Raw genomic sequence first — 22,507 nt, 5'->3', positions numbered from 1 at the left:
GTTGTTTTTAAAGACCAACTTCTTTAATGATACATACCAGTGTTATACTAAGCTTATAAAATAAAGTTGTCTGCATGTAAATACAAGAGAAACATTAAGAAATCAATAGTGATCAGGACAGGGAGTTCAATTCCTGTACAAATTTAGAAATGACTCACTCAAGAGAAGATAAATTAACATACATGGCTGTGACAATATGAACATGGGTGTAGTCAACGTGATCCATTGCTTGAAGAAAGAGGGCAGATCGAGGATTAAGATATTAACAGGAGATCCAGTCTTAAATGGGATGTGAAAAAGCAAACACCACACGTGGATACTGAGGCATTTTTCTCAAGTATTCGATTCTTTGGGTGAGTTTGGAACACCAGCGCTTCCCGCTCTCACAATACAGAAATGGAGGTATTGACAGCCTTACCCCAGTCTCTCGCCGTACAACGGGGACGGGACATCCCGCTTGTCACCTGGGGGCTTAAAGAGGGCTAGAGGTTGGGATGTTTGTGAGCACATGAAATACAGGGTTTTAACAGCCCATTTAGCAGTAGTGAAACTTTTGGTTTTCAACTGTGCCTGCACTTCATAAAAAGTCACATGAGTAGCTAACCATGTTGTCCCACATGTATTGCTTCACAGCTTTATTTCTGCAGTTACAAGCAATTCAAAACTACTAAATGTTAGAGGCAAGCCTCTTAACTTCTTATCAAAGAAGATCTGTCCATCTTACCGCAAGACAAACAGTATTGCACTTCAAGGTTATATTAACTGAGTTACAGAATCTCTTTAAGGACTGAAGCATTACTTACGCACATCCATTGCGCTATGTGTCTGCTTAAAAAGATAAGCAAGAGAAATTAATTTTAAATTAATACTGCAGGGTACTGTGAAGATGACAAAGCATAGGCCCTCTGTGTACTTATATTTCTAATGCTTAAAAGGTTCTCCCATCACGAGGCTGGTTTAGCACAGCAGCCTACAGAACCGACCGTGCCCTTTCCCTGGCTCAGTGGTCCAGGATCCGAAGGTTGCCAGAGACGATTTTGTTCTCTAGTAGAGCTCCAGCTGGGATGTCAATTCTGTCACCATGGTTTGCAATGATGATAACTGTTCCCTGGATTTACAGAAGAGAGAACAAGCAATTAGAAGCTTGATGAACTCTTATATTACCTGTTGAGTTGGAACGAGCGAGAGTAGTGGTGTCTGGGGGACTGGTTAGGTGTCAGCTGGAACACAGCTGGCTCCTGGATGCATTTAGGTGTATTGTTCCTGCACACATTTTTTTCTTCCCCCCACAACAAAGATTTCAAACAAGCAACACTGGAAACACTGTAATTACCAGCACACTAGATATGATCAGCTTACAAGCAGGGCTGATGCCGTCTCTGAAGATACACACTTGCTGTAAGCACCTTTACCGTGTCTGCTTGCTTTTAGGTGGAAAAATGTTCCCCCCATCAGTGTGTTGTGGCACAGCTCACCACTGCAGTTGTAAGGCACAGCTATACATGCACGAGCATGCAGTCTGATAACAGCCCAAGCTGGTTCCAGTGCTGGTTGTGTCAGCAGCTGAACTGCCCTGGACTGTTACAGGACCGTGACAATGGTCCACAAGGATTGGCCAGATCCCAAGGAAGAACTTCAGAGAGAAATTAATTGCGCAGCTCCATTGTTTACTAATAGATCAAGAACCCCAGAGTGATGAGAAGGAGCCTGTGGCTGTTGAGCCAGCTCCAGAGATGAGGTGGGATGTGCCTTGTAGAGCTAAAGGACAAAGACGTTGCTCCGAACACTGAGCCATGAGGTCTGTGGTGGTTTCAAAGTTCACAGATAAACCTCAGCTCCCCTGGCACTATACAGAAAAGCTGCTCTAGCAAGTAACGCTCCTTTCTAAGGGTCACTGTTCAGGCTGGGCCTCTGCAGCCCTCAGGCCATGAATTATTTAATTATTAAAATAATTAAATTACTTCAATTCCTAGGAGAGCTTCCACAGACTGGGCATAAAGGCACTGACTTAGACAGGATCAGGTACTGAGGAGCAGAGATCAGTCACGTTTATCCAGGAGCATAAACACACTCACCTTTAATGAAACATTCTTCCCAAATGTAACATCACCTGAAACCGTGAGATGATCCAGCTCCAGCATGTCTGGAATACTTTCAAACCTCCGCAGGTAATCTTGAACCTTTTGGAGAGAGGGAAGAATAGAGACAGTTTAAATCCATCTGTGGATTAAGACAGGTGTGGGAGCTTCCCGAGAACTCCTTTCAGGGATCGTTCTGGAATCTACATCAGACAAATATATGAATTGCTACTTTGAAAGCGAGGCAGTATTGTCATTTCTGTCAGCAATAACTATGAGAAATGGCAAGGGCAGCATCTCACCACAGTTCAGCAAGCTCTGGAGAGCCCACCCAATTCACCTTCCGTTCCCTCCACTGACAGGGTAAAGGAGCACCCGACAGCAGGACATAGGGCATCATGCACACGTTAAGTAGTTTGTATTACCCTAACAAAGAGCAAAAGAGAATGCCCAGATGGGCAGAGGCAGATAAAGTGAACCTCATTTATTGCTACTTTCAACTTGTTTATTGCTATGGACTGTTAATTTTTATTCAAAGAGATAAAACCAGAGTATAATTATAGGAGTTTACCTTTGTGAAAGAACTCCCCAGTTTGACAAGAGGCACTGTTGGAAATTCACGCTTCTCACTCATCGTTAGAGATCCAGCATTAAGGCTATACAAATTAGACATCACAAGCAAGAGATCTGACGTGGTCTTAACAGGCAGAAAACGACTACGAGGTACGTTTATCCCCAGAGAGTTCTCAAAACTCTTAATAGCAGCACCAACTGCAGTCTCCAACTGGATAATATTCAAGCCTCCATCTAGAGTCTGGAAGAGAAAACTCACGTAAACACAAGCGGTGGGTAACGGCACTCAGAACTAGAGAGGAGTGTTAATTCAGAGCTCTGCAGTTACCGACAGACTGGCTCCTTGCTGAAGGCAGCAGTCCCTGTTTAGTTACCTAGAAACAAACAGTTCTTTTGAGTCCATTTCCTTTAAAATCTTCCTAGCTGATTACCTTTGGGTTAACAATGATCTCCATGTCAATGGCATTTTTCTCTTGCAGCCTTTTAATCGCAGACAGAGCGATCCACAAATTGTTGGTATTGAATATTTTGAATTTTGACACGGACTTGAATTCATCCACGTGTGCTTTTGGGACCTGAGCTATCTCCACCAGCCTCAGCTTGTTTTCGTACTGTGTAAGCGTGCCACCCTGCAAGGGTCAAAGAAGAAGTTTTAAGTCCTCTTCATGAGAAGCCAGAGAAATGCCCCCCTCACCCCAAACAGATGCACTCTTTTGTTGGCATTTAAAGTTGAACCTCAGTGAAAACACGCTGCTTGTGTTCAGCTACCATGTTACTAATTATAGAGCATATTTAAAGTGCAGTCAGAACTGTTAAATGATCCTCTTTCAACACTCCAAGACAGTTAATTCTTTTAATGAAAGTTGTTGAGAATCTTTTGCAAGTGCTGCTGTTGTCAAAAAACACTTTCAGCGGTACTTTAATAGGTTACAGAGCAAAATCAAAATTGAATCTCATAGTTCTGTATTTGTGGCACTCACGGGAAAAACAAGTGGTGCTTCAGTAACCTGAACTGTGTTCTTGCAGTGCATTTCTGTGTTTTTATAGGACTATGTCAGAGCTTTCTTACTAATAAATACAGAGAAAATCATGTTTCCTCCCCATCCTCACATTTAAATGAACAGAGGCAAAGTGCAGTTACAGGACAAATTACTGCATGCTAGAAGTATTTCATATATATGCCATAAAGACCTGACAAGTTGTTAAACCTGGACTTTGTACAAAGTCGAGCAGTTGGGGCAGGAGCTAACTAGGAGCTGGCAGCCACAGCATGCAGAGCTGTGCCCTGCACACCTTGTCAGCTGGGTCAGCAGTTCTCAGTCAGTAGAGATACAACTGCTGTGTCCCACCCCTCACAGCCCTACTTTTACTGTCCACCAACTTCTCCCCCGTGTAAGTGATAGTTTGGAGAAGGTATGGAGGTTGTGACCTGCACCCTGCAGAAACCACTTGGGTTTTTTTTCAGTGATCAGTCAAGTCCAGGCTGTCCTTGTCTGCTGTTGCCCAGAACCTAGATCCCATTTGTTCCATGAATTAGAACTTCATAAACTTGCTGATTTTGTGCATCTCAAATTAGATCACAGCTGATGTGTTAAATGGTGCCTAAAATAGCTATAAGAAGATTTAATGTATGTCTGAATTCATGCATATAGAAGAGACGAGAGGCTGAGATTCTCATCAGCGTGCCAGGCAGCGTTCAGACAGACTCGCACAACCATCCCCCGTTTACCTTCACATCTGCCCTGGTTTTGTTTGTTACTTCCATGACAAATTCACAGCGTTTTCCATTGGGTGGGTTCATAAGATGGTTAAGAATGTAAAGGTCCACAGTGGCACCCAAGTTATCTATATTGGATACAAAAATATATTCCTTCCCCTCTCCGATCAGGTTATCCAGCAGACCGGAGTTATAGAAGCTGGCGTAGATATCTCCATGGCCCGGGGGGTACCAGCACTCCGTATTCTCTCCTGAGCAAGACACACCCTTGGCTATTGGCAGCAGAGTTTCCTTGTTAATTCTAGGATACCTGGGAAGACAGTGGGTTTTGTTAAGTTCTCGCCAACATCAGACTAGCAGAAATTAAAACAAAATACAATCATAAAGGTGCGACTACGTGGGCTGTTTCATACGGCTTTTGAAAACGGGCTTTCTAGGTTAGTGGAAGAACTCTGCACTGAAAGAGCCCTGCAAATACCAAGCTCTCACGGAGAAGCTGCAGAATGCAATCCTCACTCAAGGACCGAAAGCCACAGTTCTCCGACCGTGCTGTAAAACAGCTCTCCTCCAACAGACAGGTTCGGACATCTTCAGCCGCTGTGGGTCTGTTCTTGATAAGGAAGCCATGTTCTGTCTCCCTCCAGAGCCCAGGTATCCCAAAAGCAAATTCAGGAATCAAGCAGCCAGTACACCATTATTCACACATTTCTTAGAGACTGCGTCCCCCACACACCCCTCTCCCTAATTTCAACACATTGCCTTTGACTCTGCTTAACACCCTGACGTTTCAGTCTTTCAGAGAGGCCCAAAATAGAGACTGACGGGGTACAGAAGACACTGTTGCTACCACAGCATCTCAAACTAAAACCCCACACCATTTGCAATATGGAGAAATGCAAGCTAGTTTTTCCTTTCATCCCAAGTGGAGAAGTTTTTTGATACCTGCTTTGATTAAAAGTATATATCTTCACACGGCTGTGACTGTACTTCTGCAAGATTTTCTTGGTGTCATCATCGGTGTTGAAGGAATTCATGAGAACAAGAGGAACATCGGTGTTGTAGGATTTGTTTAAATGCTAAGATGGGAAAGAAATGGTAAATTCAGCATGTATTACTAGCTTTAACCTTGACACCTAAGATTTTGAGAGAAATAAACTATTCGATAAAACAGACTGGAAATAATAAATGCATGAGATAAAAGACAGAGGTGCTTATGCCAACAGAATGGGTAATAAATCGGGTAAAGGAAAACAAATCCTTGTAAGATTAGGCCCACATTAATTAATATATAATTAATCTTTATTTTTAAATTTTTTGTTTTAAAAAATGAGATTCAAAATTTGAAAAGCACAACAGCACAAAACAGTTATTTTAAATTTTAGGCTATTGTTGATTACAAAAAGCACGTTTTTCCACAAATTACTGAAGTCTGTCAGGGTAAGGTTTCAAAACCTTCTCTGCACAGTAAGCACTTTGGAGCCTTTTTGGCGTGCTATGAGATGGACTATAGTATCAAGAGTACATAATGAAATGTCACAATGTTAATTATTTGGGCATCTGTAAAAGTGGAGCTGAAATACACCAGCATTTCCGTGTGGACAGCACAGCAAAGGCAAAAAAATCAAACAACATGACAACGTTCCATCAAAGAGCGTGCAGAAAAAAAAGATACTTCAGTGAGTTCAAAGCTTTGTGTATCAGATTGCCCTCCGGTGGCGTCGGAGACTTCCACAACGACCCTTTTGAGAAAGTGCTGGCAACACCAAAGGATTAGGACTGCATTAGCTGGATATAAATGTAAGTCTGGTTTAGAACCCTCTAACCGTACACGGGAGGGTCGCTCCAAACAAACGCCACACTGAGGCAAAAACTGTTGGAGCTCCAGAAACTATGGAACAGGCACGCCCAATTCCCTGCTCTAATGACTATCTTAATTATCTGCTGCAAGAGGAATATTCTGCATTAAAACCATAAGCTGAAGTGTCCTCTCTCAACACCAACAGCTGTTATTTTCTTTTACTTTTCTTTCTTCAGAGGAAAATGCCAGCAATCACTTCCAGCATGAGAGTTTTAATTTGACAAGGAACTTGGAGCTGCTGTGAAGAGCTCTGCACATAAAAAAGCTTTTAAAAAGCTAAACTTAAACTTGCACCTGGAGGAGTCGGAAACAAGCCCAGGAGTTAGCCATGCCACGCCAGCTCTATGCTTTGATTGCTTGTGTTTCTGGACACAGCCACCACTGTCTGGGCTGGCGTGCATGGGCAGAATTACACTTGTGCTAACGCGTGGAGCGGACAGAGTTCCATCACCGAGTGCTCCGTCCCTCTCACGCCCATTCTTTCCAAAGCAATTCTCCACTTCACCACCAGCACTGTGACCAGACCTCACTTCCCTCCCCTCCTCCTTTTGGCAAGCCTCCATTGAGATCTCTCAAAGTGTCACACAGGAGCAGCTCAGCGTGTCTCGCTATCTCCGACGTAGAAAGAAAAGCCCATCAGAAGTTACCTCAATCTGCTGAACTGTCAGATCCAAGAAGGTGTTCTCGTTCCGCACCCCAATAAGACTTTTGGGGCCTTTACAACCCATACTTGTGCCCAAGCCGCCATTGAGTTTCACAACCACCAGCTTGTTCAAGACAGAAGCAATGTTATCGGGCAGTCCTCGGGCCTTTATCTTCTCATAGGGCTGGATCTGTAAAAACAAACAAACTCGGCAGTCAGATATTCGGAAGGAAATTGCTTTCTCCTAAAAACCTTCAAAACTTAACGTGGCAACAATACCCACATTTATTTATACAATTTATGACACTAAAAAACATTTGCAAAACGAGCCTACAATAATCTGATTTGTTACAATACAAACAACCCAATTTGTTACTACAATAACCTCTTCTCTTGAGAAGTTGTATAGACTTTGTGACACCAGGCACAGTCAGCTTCATCCAGATGAAAAGATGTCTCTGTCTGCTCTTCCAGCGAAGGGAACTGACCTGATGGTGAGGAGGGGCAGGGAAGGAGTCAGGCCAGTTATGCCACTTAACACAACCCTTCTCTTGTCCTGCTGGAAACGGAGTCTTCTTGTGAGCCATCTGACTCACTTCCCAAGTGAGATGACCCGCTTCAGTCAGGTCACTACTTAAGAACACAAAACTTTTCTTCCCCGAGCAGCTTAAACTGGCAGATTTTTTTTGATACTTTGAGGTTGTCAGAGGCAACATTCTTATAAAAGGTCGGTTCTTTAACTCCATCTAAACCAATTTTTATTCCGACTGCTAGTGCAATATAATCACAATTTGTCTCTCCTGATAGTGTGCTACAATGTGGAAGAAAGTTCCTAGTTCTTAGCCTGCTGATTGCGGGATGTCCATCCAGCTCATGTTCTACCTTGCTGACAGCTGTATCCTACAGGTTTAAAAACAGAGCATGGGCTACATTTGGGGCTAGTGATGGAGAGCAGAACCAGGCTTGTAATGACAGTATGCCTTGTATTAGGCAATGCTTATCCCCTAATCCAAAGCACCTAAAAGTCAAGGAAACAAAGGTAACAATGAAACTACAAGCATCATGCCAAAACTGTTAGAGCAAAATCAATACAATTATCCTTTAGCCTGCCCTTCTAGAGATTTTCTTTTGAAGAAAACCCTTGGTGTTTGAGTGCTGTGTGTATTCTAGCAGCAAGAAAATTATTTTAGTTCTGATAAGATCCACAGCTAATTTCCGAAAACAAATACATACAGAGTAGCTTTCAGAACTGTGTTTGCTTTGGGCAAGTCAGGCTGGGGTTCAAATGGAAATTCATATTGCACTGGAACAAGAGTCGTATTTCTTACTCGGATGTGCGGGGGCAGAGCAGAGAGTTTGCGCAATTCCAGCATTCCAGTACGCCACAGGCAGCAGATTAGAGCAGATCCCTCACATTAGGGAAATTCTGCCTTACGCAGGATCTAGAAAGCTTATGGTATATATTTAAAGATAAGATCACTCCACATGGAGTTACAATGGCTCAGGCAGCAGCAGTAACACAGTCACTGCCATTTCACAGAGGACATACACGGACTTCTTTCCAAAGTTCCTAGAACTTTTCAGGAACAGAAATGCACAAAAAAGCAGAATCTTGCTGTGTTTTGTTGACAACAGAGACTGTGTTCAGGCTGGGTAGACACCTGAAAAACAACTCTTCTTCTCATTAACGAAGGAGATGATAAACACTATTTTAATGTACTGAAGGTACATCAGAAAGCTTAATGAACGTTTCACTACCAGCAGGATCTACGCTCAGAGATTTACTACTTCCCATCCACTCTTAAGATTGATACCACCCTGTATTAGACCGCGAATGGATTTAAAACATTTAGGTTTGAGCTTTAGCTGGCTGGGACACAAGTTCAGGCACCATCTGAACAGCCAAAAAAATTATTTCAACTTTCAAGTCTCACTAGGTTCTTCTTGCATCACTCACAATATAGTTCTCCATAAAGAAGAAAGTCTGTCACTCAGTTCAGGGCTGGACTGCCTCAAAATAATTTGCTTTTGCTGAAGTGCCAACTACCCTTTCATGCCTTCACCATCATACCTGAAACTAGCTTATGCAGGAAGCGCAGACTACAATCCTGATGAAGTGAACAGTTCCACCCAGGCCCTCCACTCAGGGATTTAGTTCACTGGATGTTGCATTAGCTACAACACAAAATTTATAACTCAGCCTCGCTAAAAATTTCAGTTTGTTCTGGCACAGGCATTGGAAGTGACAATGAAGCCCTGGATCTTGAAGGGTCTTTAATTCAGAGAATAACAAATGTCAGGAACTCGGATTCAAGCAGGATGGTTGCAGCATCAGGACTGCTGGATGCCAGTGGTGTCACCTCGCAGTTCCAGTCACGCGTAGGCACTAACACGCAGAACCACCTCATCACCTGTGAGCGTACACCCAAGCATGAGAAGCACTCCACAGTAATACAAATCAATTCTTGCTCTAAGGAACAGTGGACTTGACAAGTAAGCGCTGATGGGAAAATACTTCAAGAACAAAAAGGGGCAGGAATGACATGGCTTACAGATGCATGACTACAGTGTTACTCATTTGAGATATGTCTCAAAACTGGTTTGGGACTGTCCTAAGATGACATATCCAGCTTCTTTTGGTTTTGCAGACAATGTCGCAGAAGCAATTTTGAGAACAGTTTGCATGAGGCAACATCGGGAGTTTGACTAACAGATTTCAGAAGCATACTCCTACTGCAAGGAGGTTTGCAAGAGTTTGTCAGAGACAGACGAAATGAGCATCAGGGCTGTCATCGTGGGTAGACAGGAAAGGAATACACCCATATTAGTCAATATGTAGTTACGAAAAACAAGGAAGTATTTACTCGGCACCAAGGGACAGTTTTAGAGATAGAACCAAGCGAACCATTAAAACCTGTTTCCAGAGTTGAAGATTAGGAAGACGTTTTGCTTTGGAGTAAAAGCATGACATTCTTCCTTTGCCTTCATGATACAGTTCATTGAGATGACAATCAGCTGCAGACAAGAATCTGACCACTGGGGGAAAAAAAAAGCCTCTAATAGACAAGGTCCTTTCACACTCACATTGCTTCGGATGCTCTCTTTACATGCTAGATGAGGTTTTGCATCGCTATTCTGAGGTTAACTTGATCACTGCAGTTCTCTCAGAGGCCTCCCAGCAGGACTTTGCTATTGCTTCCAATTCAAACAAACAGATCACTACAATCTACAACAGGATTAAATTACACTTGCCATGTCCACATTCTTTACCTCCTCTCCTTGTTAACCACCACGCTAAGTATACTTTCTTCTCTGAAGGCACTAATGGGCCCTAACTATGCTAGCTCTCACTATAAGCCTTTGGACATGTGGAAGCAAAGCCTCTGGAAGGAAAAAACAAGTCAGAGGTTTACCAATATAGTGTGAAATGGGTTCAATCTTCTGTTACCATTGTCTGAATCTTAGAAGTTGCTTGCCCATCAGTATTAGTTGTTACACTGAAAACACAGAGGTCAGGGATGAAATCTCCGATTGCAGAGAAAAATGGAGGAATATGACGAGACAATCATTTCTGTTTCAATTTACTGACAGGAGCCTTCACTTGTCAATAGATGCTTCAGGAAAAAACAGAAAGTTACAGTCAAAGAACAAGCACAATGGATAACACATTAGATGACCCATGGAAGTCTGATCAGAAATTCTGCTCCTGCATAGCACAGACCCATGGCATTGGGCAAAAGCCTGAAACACCTTTCTGACCTCATCTGAAAATCAAAAGTTGCTTATGTAAAATAGAAAATTAAAAGACAAAGCCTATAAATGCAATAAACTATTCGTGAACTTTAAGCTGTTAAAAATAAACAAAATAAACCCCCAACCCCACACTTAGGCACATTTTTTGGGTGCTTTTATTTTATAGATGTATACACATGTATGTCTGTATGTATACACACACATGTACATATATACCTAAACAGATACTTTGAGTTCCACTAGGTATCAGCTGAAGATGACACTTGCCAGAATTCTCAGTGCTTTGGACTGATCAAGCAGCAAACCAATTCTCCAAAACCATCACAGACAAATAAATCCACACTGGGGAGAGTAAGTTGTTGCTTTCCAGGCTGTGATACTTGTAGTGCGAGATTCTCAAAAGCAGCCAAGCACTCCACCACCATCACCACCACCTCATAAAACAAGGTCATCCATACAGGCAATTACAAATCATTGGCAAGATTACCAACCAACTTTCCAAATGAGCCTTATGTGTACCAATCTCTGTGCTGTTCTAATAAGACCAGGAGGAGAGTACACTGTGAGGTTTTATAGCTAGGAAAAGAAAACTCCACTGGAACTGAAGCCCTCAGAGAAAATCTGCATATATCCACAAATAGATACTTGTCCCAAAGAACTAAGCACTGCAGTCTTTATTCTAAAGCCCTTCTAAAACGATCACTTTTCACCCCTTCTAAAAGCTCATACTGTTCTTACCTGTATTAATTAGGCTAATAATTCTTGAATGATGGTCCTTAAGAAATCAACTTTTATCTAATAATTCCACAAGTCATACCCCTCAGCAAAGAATTATTTGGGGGAAGTTACACTTCAGGTCACTTGGAAAGGGTTTCATGTAAGATACATTTCACTTTCCACAGTATGTCCCCTACATGATCGACACACTAAAAAGGAGGTGGAGGCAGGATAAATACAAGCAGCGTTTGAGGAGGGTAGGGAGATGGGGCTCTTATGGTCAGCAAAAAAAGAAAGAAAAAAAGAAAGTCAAGAAAGTTAAATTTGCTCAGTTTTTGAGAGCGCTCAACCCACCTCCTGTCAGATCAGGAAGTCTAAGTATCACCCAAGTAATCCTAAAGAAAGAGGTATTTAGTATGAAGTGAAGGCAGCATGGAAGAAAGTTTGTTTGCAGGTATTTTTCCTTAGCTTTCTTCTGTGACATTTACCAAGTATGATGATTTGGAGTTCATGCTAGGAAGCAAAATTTCCTTTGAGATCATGCATGCATCTCACCTGACCCACAGTGACCTAATTTTGCAGGACTCTTACCTTTCTCTCTCTCTTGTCAAAAGTTGATACACAAACACATTAGACACACATGGACACATCTGAGAATGAGCTGGTACAGGCCATAAGGAAGAAGAGAGATATTCTTTCTAATCCTGCCTTTCTTTCAGCCCTTAGTGACCTTAAGTTAGACCTTTGCCTAAGTTTTTTTAAACAGCTTCTCCTGCCTGAGCATGTCCCATCAGTCTATTTCAGTGTCTTATCATAACCCTCCTGTTTGACATTTGCTCTCAATGTCCTACATGGTGATTTTCAGTCCTTTACAGAACTTAAACAGTTTTTCCACTGAAGGTGTGCAAAACTTTAAAAATAGGCAGTAGCTCTCCCTTTTCACAAAGCAGCCCATTCACTTGCATCAAATTGCTGTAATTTAATCCCAGGCTTTATCTTGACCCAGGGAACAGTTTATTCCTTTCATTGTTGCAACTACCTTTTTACATATTTAAAAGACTTATCATTCCCCAGAGTCTCACCCACCTCTAGACTAAAAGTAACCCCCTTTTCTTGAGCCTTCCTTGTAAGTCATGTTATCTAGAACTCCAATTTCTCACCTTGGCCTCTTTACTGAAGGCGGATTTTTCTCCCCAAAGCAACACTTCATTCAGTGTTACAGTACAGAAGAGAGAGACATCACATGTTTTTGAAGCTAAAAGAAAACACTCAACCTTGGAAAAAACCCTAGACTTGCTCTAAAACAGCATCATTCTTCAACGCTTTAGAGAGCGGCACTGCATCTGTTCTGGAAGTAACCGGACAGCCTGCCTTTCAGTTGGAAACAGAGCCTTGATTGAATCACCACAGAGAGGCTAAGAGAAACCACAAATGTGTGAAGACACAGAAATCCCGCAATATGCCAAGATCACTACACTGGGAAAAGCAAGAATTTGTAGCACAACTACACCGTTAGTTACACAAGAGTCAAAAGACAGCCTAGGGCCACAGATGAATCAATAAAATGAGGTTAGGTTTAATAGGAAGTATTTACTTCAGTATGAAACAGTGCTGAAAAAAATATTTAGTGCTTTTTCAGTAGCAGCTCAAGTGGCAGGTTATAAGTTATAACAACATAGATGGCATTAGAAAATTACACTCAAATAACCCCCACAGTGAACTACTTGTTTCAGATTCCTTGCTTTTACTGAGCTGCTGTAGATTGCAGAAGTTGCTAAATGAGCTATACAATCCAGCCCACTTGCCATATGTCCCTTCCAAATTATTTAGCAGAATGGATTGCTGGAAACAGTCTCATCCGAGACGTGCAACCTTCGTTCACGGGCAGGAGGGAAACGGGAACAACAAGGGTTCTACCGACTTCCTCTCTCACACAAGTTACCGTTTACCCCAGAGAAGGTACCAAATGGTAAGATGGCATCCGTCCCATTTTGTTCCCCTGCTCCAAGGATAGCTAACAAAACACCACCGAAGAACTTGACACATATGTTAAGCAGGACCTGATGTTCAGGAACACGTACAGCATATGTCAATAAATAATTATTTTTCAGTTAGAACCCAAAGCGTTGTCCTACGTGACTTTACAGAACCGTGGCAGATATATCCATTCTATGGGCGACTACATCGTTTGCTACAAGTAACAATTATCAGTTTTATGTTCCTTATAGACTGTCACTTCATTGTAACTTACAGAATCTTCTGGAGGTCTCTGAATCTTCCCCCAGTCCACAGATGGTCCCTTTTCTTGTAGGAATCTATGAAACAGCTTCTTAAATCCTTCCAGGTCCTTTTTAGTGTGCTACAAAGAAGATATGCATTAGTTAATGCTGGTATTTAATGCATACCTATTTGATCATGGAAGCATTTCTACTAACTTGATGTACAATCTATTCACAACAGTAATTTTATCAGCACTGAAGTAGACAGGCTAAAATGTAAATAAAATTCTAAAAAGTATCAAAAGCTCATTTCCCCTAAAACTCAAGGTACAAACCCAACTTGGACAGCTAAAAGACAAGTCTTTAGTCAAAATCATAACCACTAGAATTTGGCCCAATCTTTAGGATAACAGCTTTATCCTCCCCTTCTGTAATCTGTTAAAGATTACACAGAACCATTAATAACTAAAGATGATTAAACACTTAATGATAAGCATGTCACCCAGTTTATATGGTACCAGAAGTCTCCTACTGACACTGTATCCAGGCTACTCTTCCATTCAGGATCAGAGCACGTCCTAAAAATAAGGATCGTGGTATTCTGTGATTTGGCTACCTGCATAATATTTGCCTGAATTTCCTGCATCTGATTTCCCATGCTGAGTTGGGTACACATTACGCTCCTTACCTCTAGCTCATTTGAAGGTGCAGTCGCAAGTATCTTATCAAGTTCTACTTTCATTGAATACTCCAGCTCTTGTCGAATGACTTCCTGAAACTGTGAAGTGCCAGCCTGAGACATTGCTTTGCTGAAATCTTAAATAAAAATAAAACATGGGTTAAAGGCAAAAGAAGAAAACTAGCTTGTTTAGACTACAAATAGCCTTCAATTTTCTTTTAAAAATTAATAAACTCATAATCTAGTCTCATTTGATTACTGTGCTAACACTGCAGGAATCTAAAGTTTTTGTTCTTAGTAACTTGGAGAACAGACCTTAAATTGGAGCCACAGAACAACCACCCTTCTTTCAAAAGTCCCAAAAGACCAATGATCCGTCTCAAGAAGTGTCCAAAAATCCATAGCAGTACACTTTTTTCCTAGAGAGCCAAAGAATTCACATCCTACTGCATCAACATACTTTAGCAAGTAAAAGTGTGAAAAAGCTTTTCACTAAAAAAATTCTTTTATGTAGAACATTGTGATCAAGGGTATCCTTCTGTTCACACAACCAAATAAAAACATATGCTTTAATTATTTATACGACACACTTCCACACGATCTTCAGTTTGTTCCAGTAAATACTCCCTTACTTTATCATATGAGTATTTTCACACTACAGCATGCTTTTCAGTTACTAAGCAACCTAGAAAATTAGTCTATCACTTCAGCATTTGTTTTGCTTTTGAAAGTGATAAGCTCCATAAATGTGAAAAAGAGTAAACACACGAGTGTTCTATACAGTAAAGTCCACATCGCAGAAACGGGAGATAACATGACTTTATTTTCCAACAGAAAGTATTTGAAGCGTGTGTGTTCTCAAAAGACATTCTGAGTATGTTCTCTAAAGACCTCAGTTAATTTAATTTCTGCCAAATCCCTTGAGTAATCACTTCTCTAACACAGAGAGTGATGTATTGCCAAATATAGCTGGATTTTAGAAACACTCTGAATACTAGTGCAAAAAGGGACAGGAGGAAAGTTTGCAAGCGAACAGAGCGATACTGCCAGAAAATACTGTCGGAAGAGGAGCCCGCATTTAAAGTTTACTTATTTAGAACACGCGTTAAAAGGCTATTCTATTGAGAATGTCTAAGAAAGCCAGAGGCAGTTCATTTCAATACAATTTTGATTTCATTTTATTTTTTTAAGCAAAGTATTCCACAGCCTCAGACTCAGTGACAGTATCTAATCCTTGCTTTGAAGCCCACAGAAGCCATTTTCCTGACTGCACTGTTTTGCAGGTAGGGGAGGAAAAAAAAAAAAAAAAAAGACAGACAAGTGCTGCAGTGCACATACTATGTGTGGTGTAACACAGGGGAAACGCCAGGTCAAGATGAACAGTGCGATGAACAATAGGTTCTTTTTTTAATCAAATGCTTCATTTAGTAGTAAAAACAGGTAGTAGTTGAAAGCCTGTTAGGCCTATCTTTCCAGGTCAAATATGTAAAAACACGGGACAGCTCTTGATTAGGAAGCACTTCCTCCTACAGAAAAATGAGGAGGTCTATACCAGCTTAATACTTTCATACCGAACTGCTACAAGTCCTGTCTTTTCATTCACACATTTTGGGTTGATGCATACTGAAACACTATATTTAAACTTCCAGAGAAACAGCTCAGGGGGGGAAATACTTTCAGATGTTTGTAATCTTCCCTGAAACATGCTGTAATACATGACTTCTGTTACAGCAACAACAGTGGTCATTTCTCACAGTTCATCAGCCTGTAAAACATCTGAACTTCCCAATATGATGCAACGCATCTCAGAGGAAACTCTGCAAATGTCAAGTATTCAGAGACCATCATTCGTGCTGTTAAACACACTGAGGCTAAGTAAGGCAGAGCCAGCTAGCAACTTCCCCAGGCTGCCATGTAAGTAGGAAAATCTTGTTCACCCATATTAGCCAAAAGACTTGTATCTACCAGATAAAAGCATTTAGAGCTTAAGTAACATCACAAACAAATCAAAAGAAAAAGGCATCATGAAAGTGTGTGATAATGTCCTAGTTTGTTTTGGGTTTGTTTTTTTTTTTTTAATAATACTATAAATTGTCCACAACTTCATGAGCAAATGCTAAACACATTCGATCACCAATGTCCTCGCAGAGAAGCAAAGCAAACCAAGCATCAAGCATGCAGACCAGCCAGCTAGATGGGACATTTCTTACCAAAACTCAGACCGCCAAAGCTACTAGTGCTGTCAGCTGCACCCTTCATTGGCAGCAGAATATTTAGGCTTTACAAGGACCATTTAACAACTACTGCGACCACTCGGCCTCATCCAGATTCAACATGCCAGGGCACGGTTGCTTGGGGAGAGCACTATTAGTACTATTATTATTTTGGGGAAGAGAGAGGAAGGGCATGGCTGGAGTCCATAAAAACATGTGTTTGCCTGGTGCAGGAAAAGTATCTATTCTGCATATGTAAGAATTTGAATACTGTAACTAAGCAGCCAAGAGAAATAGCAACTCAAAGCTTTTCTGCTTTTAACGTGCCATTGCAAGGCAGAGGCTTTTAAGCATTTATCTTAAGAGATGTCCACTGGGATTTGGACTGGATTGGGATCTACAGCACTCTTTAAAGGCTCCCCAAAGCAAGACCCCAACAGCAGCATCAGAGCATCTGCTCCAAACACACACGCTACTAGTTGTTCCTGTGTTGTTGCCCCTTGGAGTTTTTGGGGAGAAGCTGGTATTTATGCACCTGGGCCTACCACTAGCAGAAAGACAGAAAGACAACTGCAGCCCTTTAACATGAGCTTCTGTTAAAATTAACAGCCTGGGTGAAGGTTGATTTCCCCTTGCACCCTAGCAAGCAACAAGGAAGTAGAAAGGCCAGTGCAACCACATATCTGAAAGCAATTATTTCCTCCAGGCAAGTAAAATTTCCTAAGGCTATAATGAAACGTAGTTATTGTGCCTCTAAAATTCAGATGAGAGGCAGCGGTGTTGGATAACGGCAGGACAAGGTTTACAAGGGTACATGCAGTCATAGACTCCCGAATTATTTTTAAAAAGAAATGCCTCTTCCAGGCTATTTTGCAACCAGTGCCTCAGATTTCAGCCTAAGCCCACTTTTATTGGGCCAGTATTTGTGAACACTCATCTGAAGGAAGAAAAGGGTGGGATAAGGTAGTGGAAGACTCCTGGGGGACAAGCCCACGCAGGAAATTAGCACAGAGCAAAAGAGCATGACTAAACAGTTGAGGCTTCAGAAAGCACTGGGCTCTGCAAAAACGTCCACCCAGGATATCTTATTTTAATGTCTTCCATAGAAAGTGTTTCCTCAAGTAGCAGAGAAAGTTTGCAGTGGTATCTGATGCGTGGAGAGTTTCACTCAAACCCTCCTGCCCCCACTGTTATTTCTAGCATGCTTTTGTGCTCTGCTCTCACTGCTAACCTGCCGCCTGCCCTCACAGCATGAACTACTGCACATGGCAGAGTATTTGCAGGTTTATGATACATAACTTTACAACTGACATATGAAAAAACACAACGTGATAAATCAGATCGAGGTAATAAAAAGGAAGTCTTCGTACAAGTGTCAGAACCAAAATAAGGGACAGACGTCCTCAGGAAAACTGCACAAGAACAGAATAGCGGTCACCCCTTAACTCAGGGGTTTGCATGTATTTCCTTTCTGCTGTCCCTCCTCTTATTCGACATTAAAAGCAGAGAATGCATTAAGACTGATTAGTTTTGTTCATTAAGTCAGAAGAGAACTTCACTGCCTTGGTACTCGGTATACAAGGACCCAGCACAGGAGGGAGACATGGGACAAAGTCAAGCAGGAAGTCCCCTCTCTCATGAAAAAAAATGGAAATCTTTTGGGCTGAGGGTTACTTTTGCAATCCAAGTAAGTATACAGAAAGACTTACAGCAGAAAATTTTTTAGGTCTCCTTGGAGCCAGCCTACTAGCATAAAAATCAAGAAGGGTGGTCAGTAAGTTAAAACATGCAGCTGAACTTTAAATGCTCTATCCTTGAACACTGTGCTGAGGGTACAGAGTGAATGCCATAACTTCCACCAACCCCACTGAAAGTTCAAGGCAATTTTATTCCTGACAAGGGTAAAAATCTCTTTAAATACCCACACTATAATGTGCAATGCTAATAAATATTACCTCGTTGGCTTCTTAAAATGGAACATACCCACTCAGCCTTTAGGAACATTTTTCTTTTCTTACTACTAGGGGCAAAACCTGCCAATGTGTTGGACTGAAGGATACGTGAAGGGAAACCTACACACGCTCTCTCTCATTAACAGGTGAGCACGTTAGCCTGAGCTAACTCGGAAGTTTGCAACCTAGGAAGCCATTCTTGCCAGCTGCGTGCACCAAGAGTTTAGGTGTAACGGTCAGACACAGCTGGATTTCTCATTCTAGCAGCTGATCCTCATGCTAAAAATACCACTTGACATTGGCAACACGTTTTAGTACTATTGGCCTGATAAAAGAGTACTTAAATGGTGGATACTTTTGTAAAACGCTTCTAGGATTGTCAAGTCTTTTGATAGTTTTTTAAAAACTGATTATGATTTTTACATAGGTTTCTCCAGCTTTCAGTTTCATAAAAAAAAAAAAAATCACTTGCAAGATGGCTACCTTCAGCAGTAGGCTGAGATAAGCCAATTCCATTTATAAAGAACAATTCAGAATGTATTTTTGTAATGTATCTCACAGCAAGAAGGGGCTTAGCTTAAGTTTCAGAGCGGCTGGTTGAGCAATGTGGCTGTTAACACTTCCCCCCCTTCAGCTCTCTGCATTTTGCCCAGGTGCCACAGGACATTTGCAGACAGTTAACACATTTAGGCAGCAAGTGTTGTGCGGTCCTAGACATCCACGAGTGACCCACAGTGATTTCCCAAAGCCTGCGAAGGCCCTCAAACGTCCAACTCCGTACAGCAAAAGACCTACTCGTGCTCTTTCTAGAGGCAGCATTACATTTGTCGATAGGCCTGTATGGATTTATATCAAGGAAACCTGCAGGCACGGATTTCATTACAAAAAGCGCACACACACCATTAGAAACATCGGAAAGGAGGGAAAGAAAACTGCCACAGCAATGCACCAAAGTCATTTTTCCTCCCCAAAATGACCTCTTGTGGGCTGGTTCCCTGTTTCGCAATAAAGGAATCTGAAACTCAGACCACGTACACGCACGCTCACACATGCGGAGAGTAAAGGAGAGCGCCTGAGCCTATCGGGGGCAGAAAATGCCAAAATACACTCGAGCCTCCAGAGGAAAGAAAGTGAAGATGTTCGACCTCAGCGCTCTTTCTCCCCCAACTTTAACAGACTGCTTAGTAGAGAGGGGAAGATTTGCGCTTGCAAGATCCCCCTGTATACTCCAGATCCTGCCTGTGCAGCAGCCGGGGACTGAAGCCCTGCCGCTCCAACCCGCCGGTTTCACCCTGCGCCTGTACCGCACGAGAGACGCGCATCCACCGAGGGAAAGGGAACCGAGCCGAGCAGAACCGGCAGAGGCCCCGCTGCTAAAGAACAAATAACACTTTGAGAAAGCCCTTGCACATCCCAACTCGCCTGCCGACCGGGCTGCTACACCTACCACTGCCTGCGCTCCACCGGGCTGCTGGGAAGGAGAGAAAAAACAAAAAAAAAGCAGAGATCTATGTATACACTGCTGAAGAGTCAAAAAAAAAAATTACAAAGCGCATCAGCTTACCTTTCGCAAAAGACGACATTTTCGCTCTTTAATAAAATAAATACTTTGCTCTTATAAATACAGGCTGAATTGTTTTGGGTCTTTTTTACCCAAAGGCTGCGGGGGGGACAGGCCGGGAGGGCTGACCGCCGGCGGTCGAGCAGCTGCGCGGCGGCGGGAGAGACGGCGGCCCCGGCCCCGCTGGGAGCAGCCCGCCCGCCGCGCTGGCCCCTCAGCCGAGCAGCTCCTCCCGGGCCGGCGGGCGGGAGGCAAACCCCGAGGAATTTAAATTTCATCAATGAAAGAGGCGGACCCGCCGCGCCCCGGGTTTCGCCACCCCCAACCCTCCCCTCCTCTCCCCTCCCCGCCGGGCTGGGCCGCCCGCCCGCCTCCCCGGGGCTCGGCCGCACGGCTCCTCCCCACTCCCGGACCGGACGGGCCGGGCCGGGCCGGGCCGGGGCGGGCCGGCACGGCTGCCCCCGGCTCCGCATGCCCCGCGCGGCCCTTAGGCCCGAGGGCGGCCCCGCCTCTCCCTCAGGCGGCGGGAGGACCGGGAGGGGCCGCGAGGGGCCTTCCCGCCGCCGCCGCCGCCCCCTCTCGCCGCCCCGAGGAGGAGATGGGGGGGAGGGGGGCGGCGGTCCCGCCGTACCCACCTCGTCGCTGCCGGCACCGCGGGCGGCGGGGGGCGGGGAGGGGCGGGGCGGCGGCGCGCGGACACCCTCCGCCCTCCCCCCTCCCGCGGGGGCGGGGTCCCGCCGCCTTCCCGGCGGGCCCCTCGCGGCGGCGGCGGAAGTGGGCGGGGCGAAGCGCCAGGCCCCGCCCGCCCGCGCCGGGGGAAGGCCGCGCGCCGCGCGCGCATGCGCCGGGCCGCGGACGGGAGCGGTGGCGGCGCGGCGGGTCGCTGCGCGGAGCAGCCCCCTCAGCCATCCCGCGGGCGGTGCCGGGGCCGGCGCTCCGCCATCCCCCTTCCTCAGACAGCGCCGGCCCCGGGGGTGCTGCGAGGCTGCGTGGGGCGCCGGGAGGCGGGAGCCGCCCCGGGAGTTTGCAGCGGATGGGGTGGCGCGGGAGCTCTCCGCCGAAGGCCGTTTGTGACCCCCCGCCGCTCTCCTGAGGGCCTTCAGCCCCACGGGAGGCGCGTGGAAATAAGTCGCCATTGCCGTTCGGTTGCGACATCTGCGGTTCGAGGGTGGGAGCTTCGAAAAAAGGGGACTTGAAGCCGAGATTATAGAAAGTTCAGTGCAAGGGGTCTGTGGTATTGCTGATTTACCGAGTTTATTGTCAGTTTAAGCACCTCCACCCGTGGCCGAAAGGCCTTTCGGTGGTGGATGCCCTGCAATGTGTAATGCCGGGGAGGTACAAGCGCTGGCAGAGCATCTTTAGCAAGCGAGGAGGTGCCAAGGGCAGAGCATCGCTTCTGAACTCAGCTGTGATTTCCCTATTTGTTTAATATTTTCCCCATTTTTGCTTGAGCACACTTCCCAGCGGTGGCTGGGCCTCCCACTTTAAGGTGCTGACACCCGATTATGGCAGAAAAGCCCGTGCCTCTTCCCACCATAAGCACTTCCCAGCACCCTTTTACATTTATTGGGGGGTGGAAGCCAACAGCAGCCCAAAAGGGCTGGGAGCAGATACTGGCTCTAAACTCGAGAAAGAAAAACTTGGATCTGGCAAATGCTGGGATTGGCAGGTTTACCAGCAGGGGTCAAGGTGCGATAGGGCCCGGCTGCTCCGTGCCAGAGCATTGACCCACGGCAGCGCCTGTGGAAGGGAAATGCCTCCGATGCCCCGCTGCAGACCAACGTGTTGGCCCAAGCCCACCTTCGGAGGTGGCGTGGGTCCGTGGGCCCAGCTTTGCTGTGTTTTGGGGAGACAGGGATGGTCCTTCCCTCCCACCAGCTCTATAGGGACATATACATATGTTTGTGTATAAAACCATAGGTAAGACATGATTGACTCATTGAGTGCAACCCTTTACACCAATAATAGGGAAACTAATGCATATTTGGACAGCCCCTTACATCCACGCCAAGTTGAACTGCAAACAAAACCAGTGCCCCACTTCCACGAGGAGAGGGGTATGGGAATTGGCAGGGTACTGCTGAACCCCAGTTTCAAGAGGTGGATGGGTGGGAGTCACAGGCAGCCTCTCCTGGGACAGGCAGGGTGGGCTTTGTGCCTCCCAGCTGCAGGCACCAAGGCTCAGCCAAAGTGCTTGAGACTCCCTGTAGAGTCTGGGGAAAAACAGGCAACCCCCAGGATAAGGCAGTCAGTTCATTTTGGGGTACCATCTGGATCTGCCCGTTTCTGCCTCTCGGCTTTGAAGAAAACCTAAAATGCGAAGATCTAAAGTGCTCCATGAATTTTATATCCTGATCCACTTGACTAGGGAGCATCCCTTTGCTCTTTGTACCACCAGACGGGTGCAGTGTCTCCTCTTCTGCCCTAGATCCACCAGCAGGAAAGTCCAGGACTCACTCCAGGACGTCAGTGAAGTCCTGGTCCTTCTCTCCAGACATTGATGGGAGCTTGCTGCTACCTTAAATGCAAGAGCAGCCCCACTCC

At 44.4% G+C, this 22,507-nt stretch overlaps 1 protein-coding gene across 2 annotated transcripts; it reads right to left on the bottom strand.

Annotated features, from left to right (window-relative positions):
- Position 1: 1 nt before the first annotated feature.
- Positions 2-20,686, bottom strand: UGP2 (UDP-glucose pyrophosphorylase 2). Of its 2 annotated transcripts, none has more exons than XM_074864315.1 (10): positions 20,599-20,686; positions 14,247-14,374; positions 13,591-13,698; positions 6,874-7,059; positions 5,311-5,444; positions 4,381-4,678; positions 3,083-3,280; positions 2,650-2,892; positions 2,076-2,180; positions 2-1,108 (listed from the first exon to the last, which is right to left on the bottom strand). In XM_074864315.1, the coding sequence occupies exons 2-10, from the start codon at positions 14,358-14,360 to the stop codon at positions 1,001-1,003; spliced, it is 1,494 nt and encodes a 497-aa protein (XP_074720416.1). In that variant the 5' UTR covers positions 14,361-14,374; positions 20,599-20,686; the 3' UTR covers positions 2-1,000. The 2 variants fall into 2 exon arrangements, with proteins under 2 accessions (XP_074720416.1, XP_074720415.1); XM_074864314.1 differs by lacking the exon at positions 20,599-20,686 and adding an exon at positions 19,967-20,247.
- Positions 20,687-22,507: the final 1,821 nt, after the last annotated feature.

Source organism: Strix uralensis, chromosome 3, assembly GCF_047716275.1.
Source record: "Strix uralensis isolate ZFMK-TIS-50842 chromosome 3, bStrUra1, whole genome shotgun sequence".
Classification (NCBI taxonomy): Eukaryota; Metazoa; Chordata; class Aves; order Strigiformes; family Strigidae; genus Strix; species Strix uralensis.
Note: the sequence above shows the minus strand (reverse complement) of the source record. Positions and strands in the feature narration are given on the sequence as shown.